Source organism: Salmo salar, chromosome 22 (genome assembly GCF_965601325.2).
Source record: "Salmo salar chromosome 22, fSalSal1, whole genome shotgun sequence".
Lineage (NCBI taxonomy): Eukaryota > Metazoa > Chordata > Actinopteri > Salmoniformes > Salmonidae > Salmo > Salmo salar.
This window is the reverse complement of record NC_138312.1, coordinates 41,576,679-41,585,055: the sequence shown is the minus strand read 5'-3', so window position 1 is coordinate 41,585,055 and position 8,377 is coordinate 41,576,679. Positions and strand designations below refer to the sequence as shown.

The 8,377-nt window shown below is 44.9% G+C and overlaps 1 protein-coding gene across 2 annotated transcripts; it reads left to right on the top strand.

Annotated features, from left to right (window-relative positions):
• The first annotated feature begins 1,343 nt into the window (after positions 1-1,343).
• LOC100286414 (fibromodulin) lies at positions 1,344-8,130 on the top strand. Of its 2 annotated transcripts, none has more exons than XM_014167802.3 (6): positions 1,344-3,650; positions 4,961-5,377; positions 5,512-5,634; positions 5,866-6,006; positions 6,178-6,445; positions 6,991-8,130. In XM_014167802.3, exons 2-6 carry the CDS (start codon positions 5,006-5,008, stop codon positions 7,140-7,142), a joined length of 1,056 nt encoding a protein of 351 aa, XP_014023277.1. In that variant the 5' UTR covers positions 1,344-3,650; positions 4,961-5,005; the 3' UTR covers positions 7,143-8,130. The 2 variants fall into 2 exon arrangements, with proteins under 2 accessions (XP_014023277.1, XP_014023276.1); XM_014167801.3 differs by having other exon boundaries at positions 1,354-3,646.
• Positions 8,131-8,377: the final 247 nt, after the last annotated feature.

The window sequence follows — 8,377 nt, the reverse complement described above, 5'->3', positions numbered from 1 at the left end:
AATTTTGTCATCACACTTTCATCAAAGTGTGGCATTCTCTGGATTTATGGTGCTTTCAAGACAAATGGAAACTAAAAAAAAAAACAAGGTTGAATCATGACGTCAGTGATGTTCAGGTCGGAGCTCTAGAAAGAGGCCCAAGTTCCTGACTTGGAATTCCGAGTTGGATAACCGTTCAAAATGTATTTTCCCAGTAGGAGCTCGTTTTTCTCAGAGTTCCCAGTTGTCTTGAACTCACTGAAGTTTGAGATTTTCCAGTTCCACGTTTCCACGGCAGAAATCATACTGGATTGACAGCATGGCCAATGTATTCAACCTTCTCTGGCCCATGGTGTTCAATGTGAACACTTGCATTTAGCCACTGATGCCTTCCAAACCACTCATTGTTGAATTTGCGATGACCAACTTGTTGTGTAATGTTTATGTCCAATGGCCGATGAGCACCGATACGTTTTATCTATAATTTCTCTTCATATGACAAGGATTGAAAAGGATTTGCCAGTAGATTACAGATTGTGATTCATGATGCTGACTGATTGTCTAGCTTGCTAGCTAAGATTTTGAAAGTATGATGTTGACATGATCAGTCCAATCAAAGCTATGGTAGATATAATGTGATTTGACATCATTTTATCTGTGGCCAAGGACCTTGAGCCTTCTTGGATGGGCATCATCAATGTCACAGCTGTCGAAAGGAGGGGACCAAAGCTCAGCGTGGTGAGTGTTCATGATAATTATTTAATAATACGAAACACTTTAACAAAAGAAACAAAACGAAAGCCAACAGTTCTGTCAGGTACACTACACTAAATGGAAACAACTACCCACAAACCCCAAAGGAAAACAGGCTGCCTAAGTATGGCCTCCAATCCGAGACAACGAAAGACACCTGCCTCTGATTGGAAACCATACCCGGCCAAAACCTGGAAAACAAAACATAGGAATAGAATACTAGAAAAACCCTCACATATAAACAGAAAACCCAAAACCCCCCAACACAACCCCCTCTCACGCCCTGACCGCTCTACTATGGCAAATGACCTCTTACAAGGGTCAGGATGTGACAATCAGGCTGAAACACCTGTATTTTGGAGCTGCCTTACTCAAGAACGTAAAAAAGAGACCATGTTTGTATGCGGCTTTATTAAATCAATAATTATTGTCATTTTTTTTACATTGTCTGCAAACTGATATGTGACACTTATTCATGTCAAAATAACATGCAAAACAGGCAATTTTTTAAATATATATCCTACGTATATTGTGTCTAGTGTCTGCTCTCTTATCTCATCATTGTCTCCCTTCTCCTCATCTATCCTCCCTCTCCCTCTCTCTGTTTTTATCTCCTAACAGCTGCCCATCCCATCTCCTCTCATCTCCTCTCATCAAAACCAGCAGGATTCCACTGGGAAAAGAGGGATAGAGAGAGGCACAGAGACAGGCACAGATAGACAAAAAGGCAGAGAGAGAGATTGACAGGGGCAGAAAGATAAACAGATGCAGACAGGTAAAGAGGGAAATGAAGAAAGACAGACAGGGAAAAAAGAGAGACTAAGAGAAGCAGACAGGTGAAATAGAGATAAAGAGAGACAGACAGGGTACAAGAGAGGTAAAGAGAGGCAGACAGGGTAGAAGAGAGATAAACAGAGGGAGACAGGGTACAAGATAGATAAAGAGAGGCTGGCAGGGGAAGAGAGGCAAACAGGGAAAGAGGCGAAGAGAGGCGAAGAGAGAGCTAGAGGCAGATAGGGAAAAAGAAAGATAAAGAGAGGCAGACAGGTAAAGAGTGAGATAAAGAGAGGCATACAGGGAAAAGAGAGAGAGACTAACAGAGGCAGACAGGGTACAAGAGAGATAAAGCGAGGCATACAGGGTAAGAGAGGCAGACAGGTAAAGAGTGAGATAAAGAGAGGCATACAGGAAAAAAGAGAGAGACTAACAGAGGCAGACAGGTTACAAGAGTGATAAAGCGAGGCATACAGGGTAAGAGAGGCAAACAGGTGAAGTAAAAGATTCAGAGAGGCATACGGAGAAGAGAGATAGACAGAAAGAGAGAGATAATGATAGGCAGACAGAGAAAGAGATAGATAAAGAGAAGGAAGACAGGTAAAGAAAGAGATAAAGAGAGGCTGGCAGGGGAAGAGAGGCAAACAGGGAAAGAGAGAGATAAAGAGAGGCAGACAGGCGAAGAGAGAGCTAGAGGCAGACAGGGAAAAAGAGAGATAAAGAGAGCCAGACAGGTAAAGAGTGAGATAAAGAGAGGCATACAGGGAAAAAAGAGAGAGACTAACAGAGGCAGACAGGGTACAAGAGAGATAAAGCGAGGCATACAGGGTAAGAGAGGCAGACAGGTGAAGTAAAAGATTCAGAGAGGCATACGGGAAAGAGAGGCAGACAGAAAGAGAGTGATAATGATAGGCAGACAGAGAAAGAGAGAGATAAAGAGAAAGAAGACAGGTAAAGAAAGAGATAAAGAGAGACATACAGGGTAAGAGAGGCAGACATGTGAAGAGAGAGATAAAGAGAGCCCTGACAGGGGAAGAGAGGCAGGGAAAGAGAGCGATAAAGAGAGCCCTGACAGGGGAAGAGAGGCAGGGAAAGAGAGAGATAAAGAGAGCCCTGACAGGGGAAGAGAGGCAGGGAAAGAGAGAGATAAAGAGAGCCCTGACAGGGGAAGAGAGGCAGGGAAAGAGAGAGATAAAGAGAGCCCTGACAGGGGAAGAGAGGCAGGGAAAGAGAGAGATAAAGAGAGCCCTGACAGGGGAAGAGAGGCAGGGAAAGAGAGCGATAAAGAGAGCCCTGACAGGGGAAGAGAGGCAGGGAAAGAGAGAGATAAAGAGAGCCCTGACAGGGGAAGAGAGGCAGGGAAAGAGAGAGATAAAGAGAGCCCTGACAGGGGAAGAGAGGCAGGGAAAGAGAGAGATAAAGAGAGCCCTGGCAGGGGAAGAGAGGCAGGGAAAGAGAGAGATAAAGAGAGCCCTGACAGGGGAAGAGAGGCAGGGAAAGAGAGAGATAAAGAGAGCCCTGACAGGGGAAGAGAGGCAGGGAAAGAGAGAGATAAAGAGAGCCCTGACAGGGGAAGAGAGGCAGGGAAAGAGAGAGATAAAGAGAGCCCTGGCAGGGAAAGAGAGAGATAAAGAGTGAGGAAAGTAGAAAAAGGCCAAAGAGATTCAGGAGAAGGACGATACTGTGGTCTTTTAGGAATGCTTTTACGTCAGGCTTAATTTTGTTCAGTTTCTTTTGAGTTTCATGGTTGAACAGCTTTGCAGACTCAGTAGAGTACAGCATCTGAATGTGTTTCTTTCAGCTTCTTTCAGAGATCGTCTCCTTATGTTCTGAACAACCAAACACTCTGCCTGTTGAGACAAGAACAGAGACACTCAGCAGAGGAGAGGAGGGAGCAGATGGGCAGGGTTGTGTGTGGTAACAGGAAAGGGTGAGGGAGGAAAGAAAAGGCAGGCGGACGCTAGCAAAAGTAGAGTGGGGGGGTCGAGAGGAATGGAATGGATGGGTGGAGAGGGGGATGGAGGAGGGAAGGAAGTGAAGGAGAGAGAGGTTTTCATAAAGTGTTTGGCAAAGACCCTCTCAGTCCTGCACAGCCTCTCAAAAGGGACTCAAGTGGTACTGGTTCTCACTGGTCAGGAAGGTAGGTGTGTGTATTTGTGTGTGTGTGTGCATGTGTGCATGAGCATTGTATGTGTGTTTTCTTGTGTGTGTGTGTGTGTGTGTGTGTGTGTGTGTGTGTGTGTGTGTGTGTGTGTGTGTGTGTGTGTGTGTGTGTGTGTGTGTGTGTGTGTGTGTGTGTGTGTGTGTGTGTGTGTAGACGTGTTTAACTACCAGAAGTCCCCACAAGAATAGTAAACAAACAAGCATTTTACCAACTGGGGACATTTTGTTGGTCCCCACAAGGTGAAATGCTATTTCTAGGGGGTTTATGGTTAAGGTTAGAATTAGTGTTAGGGTTAGAATTAGGTTTAGGGTTAGGCACTACAGTAGGGTTAGTTTTAGGGTTAGGAGATAGGATTAGGGTTAGGGTTAAGGTTAGGTTTTAGGGTTAGGGTTAAGATTAGGGTTAGGGTAAAAGTACAGGTTAGGATTTTGAATGGGACTGAATTGTGTGTCCCCACAAGGTTAGCTGTACAAGAGTTATTTGGCTGTCCCCATCAGATAACCCTTTTTGGTTCCAGGTAGAACCCTTTTTGGTTCAAGGTAGAACCCTATTGGGTTGTAGAACCCTTCTACATGGAACCCAAAATAGTTCTACCTGTGGGGACAGCCAAAGAACCCCTTTGGAACCCTTTTTTCTAAGAGTGTACATTCATTTATATATTCTTCTCTTTTTTACATTCTCCTCTGTGGATCCATTACCTGTGTGTGTGTGTGTGTGTCTGTGTGTGTGTGTGTGTGTGTGTGTGTGTGTGTGTGTGTGTGTGTGTGTGTGTGTGTGTGTGTGTGTGTGTGTGTGTGTGTGTGTGTGTGTGTGTGTGCGTGCGTATGTGCATGTGTGTGTGTTTTTGTGTTGTTCATGGAATTGATCCCCTGTAGCTCTCCTCTCTTTTCATGTGGTGATAGATTACATTTTGATAGATAACATTTGACTTGGGTTTTTCTTTGGTTATGGTGTTTTGATGTTTAGCATCTACATTTTCCGGTCATTCCAGGAGTACATTATGTACTAAAGCTCTGGCAGCAGGAATGCATTACTTTCATATGTGTTGTTTTTATAAAGGGGGGCAGAGAAACGTCTTGATGGTCATGTATGAGTTTCAACTCCCAAAGGGAGAGTATGGGTCCTTTAATATGTTCTCTCGTTTCTTTGGGCCCCTTTTTTGTACAGTAGGGTCAGGTTGGTTGATGATTATTTTCCCACTGTCATTTGGAGTCTTTCCCAGGATGTTCAGGTAGGTTTAACTCACATTTCTGAACTCTGGGTAAGTCTCGTCTCTTTCTCTCCTGTTAGCTGCAGCAGACTTGTGTGTGAGTTCTTTCCTGCGTGTGTGTGACCATGCGTGGTGTGTGCGTGTTCCTTTTGGCGTGCATCATGCCGCTATCCGTCGCCATGCCAGACAGGCAGGACCCGTTTCTCTGGCTGTCCGCCCTGCATGGTCGCGGTTACAACGAGGGCTCCCTATTGGCCGACACCACCGGGGGGGAGTGTCCTGATGAGTGTGACTGCCCGCCCTCCTTTCCCATCGCTATGTACTGTGACGGACGGGGGCTGACAGCCATGCCCACCGTGCCCTCCAGGATGAAGTACCTGTACCTGCAGCACAACGAGATCACCGCCCTGCCAGACTCCACCTTGGCTAACTCTACTAACCTAGTCTGGGTCATGTTGCATCACAACGCGCTGTCTACAGACAAAATCGGCAAGAGGGTAGGTTACTCTATATAACACGTCACGTCACGTCACTACTCGTCACAATACAGCACTAGACTACACTACACTAGGCTTCGATCAACCAATCAATACATAGATTATAACATACTTTTATCATCATTGTATTCCAGGCGTTTGCCAAGCTGCAAGGGTTGGAGCGTCTGTATCTACAACATAACAACCTGACTGGTGTTCCCCCCAACCTGCCACGCTCACTACGAGACCTCAGACTTAACAACAACAACATCAACAAGGTAACGACATCATTCAGACCCTTCATCACCGCTGCACTTTCAAACACTTTTATTCTTCTTCATCTGGATTCAGTCTTTATTTTGATTGTGAAGTGCATCCAGATGTTTTTCAATCAAGTGTCAAAGAGGTATGTAAAAAACACACTCTTGGAAAGACCACAAGCATTCTGGGCTTCCACACTGTTTTTATGCAATCATTTCAATAAATGTTGTTTTGTTGTGGTTGCCTAGATTACGCCAGAGGCCCTGGGGGGCATGGACAACCTGACCATCCTGTATCTCCATGACAACGCTTTGACGGAGATGGGCACATCTCTTAGGGGGTTGAACTCACTCACACTCCTCGACGTCAGTGGCAACAAGCTGAAAAAGGTACCGTAGTGTAAAGGATGTGTGTGTGTGTGCATTTCACTTTTCTGTCTTCTCTTTGTGAAGCACTTAGTCAAAAATACTTTTGTAAAAACACAATATATAAATACATTTGTATTGATTGATGGATTGATCAAGTGATCTATTGATTGACTGACTGATTGACCCCCCTAGGTTCCAGACAGCCTCCCAGAGCACATCCACCAGCTGTACCTGGAGTCTAATGCCATCAGCGCTGTCCCAGAGGGATTCCTCGGTAAGTTCTCCCAGCTGCAGTACATTCGCATGGGCCACAACCAGCTGACGGACAAGGGCATCCCCCCCAACACCTTCAACGTGACTGGCCTGGTGGAGCTGGACCTCAGCTTTAACCAGCTGGAGAGGATCCCCCCCGTCAGCCAGACGCTAGAGCACCTCTACCTACAGGCCAACCACATCAAAGGTGTGTGTAATTAGTGATGTCTGACAACCTAATTAAGCATAATCAAAACTGATTTATGAGTCATCTCATCATGACATGAACTACGGAGGCCCCTGAGGATCAACAGTAACCACATATCATATCCTTAAACTGTATACAGTATGCATGTTTGCATGCAAGCAGAACATGCACATGTATGAGCACACAACATCTTGGCTGTCCATTGAAGTCCATGATGACCATGCTCCATTGAGGTTGGGGGGAAGGTAGGTTACAGTAAGGCTTCTGGTGCTTGGGACATGTCATGTGGTTGTGCAGCATAGTGTGGCTGTGGTGCACAGATGCCCTTACACTATGCTGCAGGTAGGACACGTCCAGAGTCTAATGATGTGATTCCAGCAGCACTTTGAAGTTGAAGAAACACATTTACTCTTTGTTTGAATGCCAGAATTTGTTTGAATGCCAGAATGTAAACAATATCTCTCTCTGTCTCTACCTCTCTCGCTGGCTCTCTCCCACACTTGTCTCCCTCCCCTCTCTGTTGCTCTCTCCCTCTCTCTTTGTAGAGTTTACCCTGGGTAGTTTCTGTAGTGTCGTGGACGTGATTAACTTCTCCAAACTGAGGACGGTGCGTCTGGATGGGAATGAGATCAGCACCGGGGATGTCCCCTCCGACTCAGTCCTTTGTCTGCGCATGGCCAACACCATCGAGGTGTAACGGTCCCATCTCACCACCAGGCTGCAGCACCATCGAGGTGTAACACAACCATCTCAACCCTGGAATGCAGCATTTCCAGTACACATCTGCAACTCCCCTATTTCCTGAACGGAGGACAGCAGTTTGATCGTCACTAGTTACCAAAGCCACAAAGTCATAATTACGGCTAAACCCCACCAATTTCTATAATATATTAGCCATTTAGCATGCAGTTATGCATGCATACATTTGACGTATGGGTTGTCTCGGGAATTGCGCCAAGCGCTGCCAACTGAGCTACAATTTCTCTGCCAAAAATCTGATTTTAAACCTAACCCTAACCTTAACCTTAACCCTAACCTTAACCACACTGCTAAACTTATGCCTAACCCTAACCTTAAATAAAAGCACATTTTTGCTTTCATTAATTTTGACAATATAGCCAATTTTGACTCTGTGGCTGTGATAACTAGTGAAAAAGCAGCAGTCCTAACTTTAGCATCACATTGCAATTCCCCAATCTCACCAAGGGGCAGCAGAGGGTTATGAGACACAAAGGCACACCAAATGTATTTTGGTTTAGTTTGTTTTACTAATATCATTCAAAAGGACATTATCATACATCTCCATATCAGGACAAGTTGTTTTATAAACTTTAGAAATAGAATGTTCAAAGCATGTTGAAAGCGCTTCCAAAGTCAACTTCATGTCAACTTTTGACGGTCAGAAAAAAAATGATGGACGAATGGTGGTTCTGGCCATAATTTACGTTGTCTGACAACATATGAGCCTCAGAGAAATACCATCGGCTCAGATCTCTGTGTTCCGGCCCTAACCCAAGTAGAGATGTAACTGTTGTGATTTATGATTGAGATTTATGATATGAGAGACATGTAGGCCTACTGCATGTATTGGTATTAGTATTGACTAAGGGCCGTGGTGTTTTGATGTCCTTTACAGGGCTTTCTTATTGACTTAATAAAGGTATTCATGTTTTACTAAGACTTAACCGGTTTTGATTTTGGATTATTGTTTAGGTTCAATCTCTTGTTTCACAAAATCAATATAGTTTTCTGGACAAAAAATGTAACTTGAGTGCCACAGTAAACCCACTGGGCCAGATGATACCCAGAAATTAGCTTTCATTGGGTAGGGTCTGCAGTTTGTATGTGATACGAGAGACAGAGGCAGAGACAAGGACAGGGACAGAGACAGAGGCAGCGACAAGGACAGAGACAGAGACACAAACAGAGACT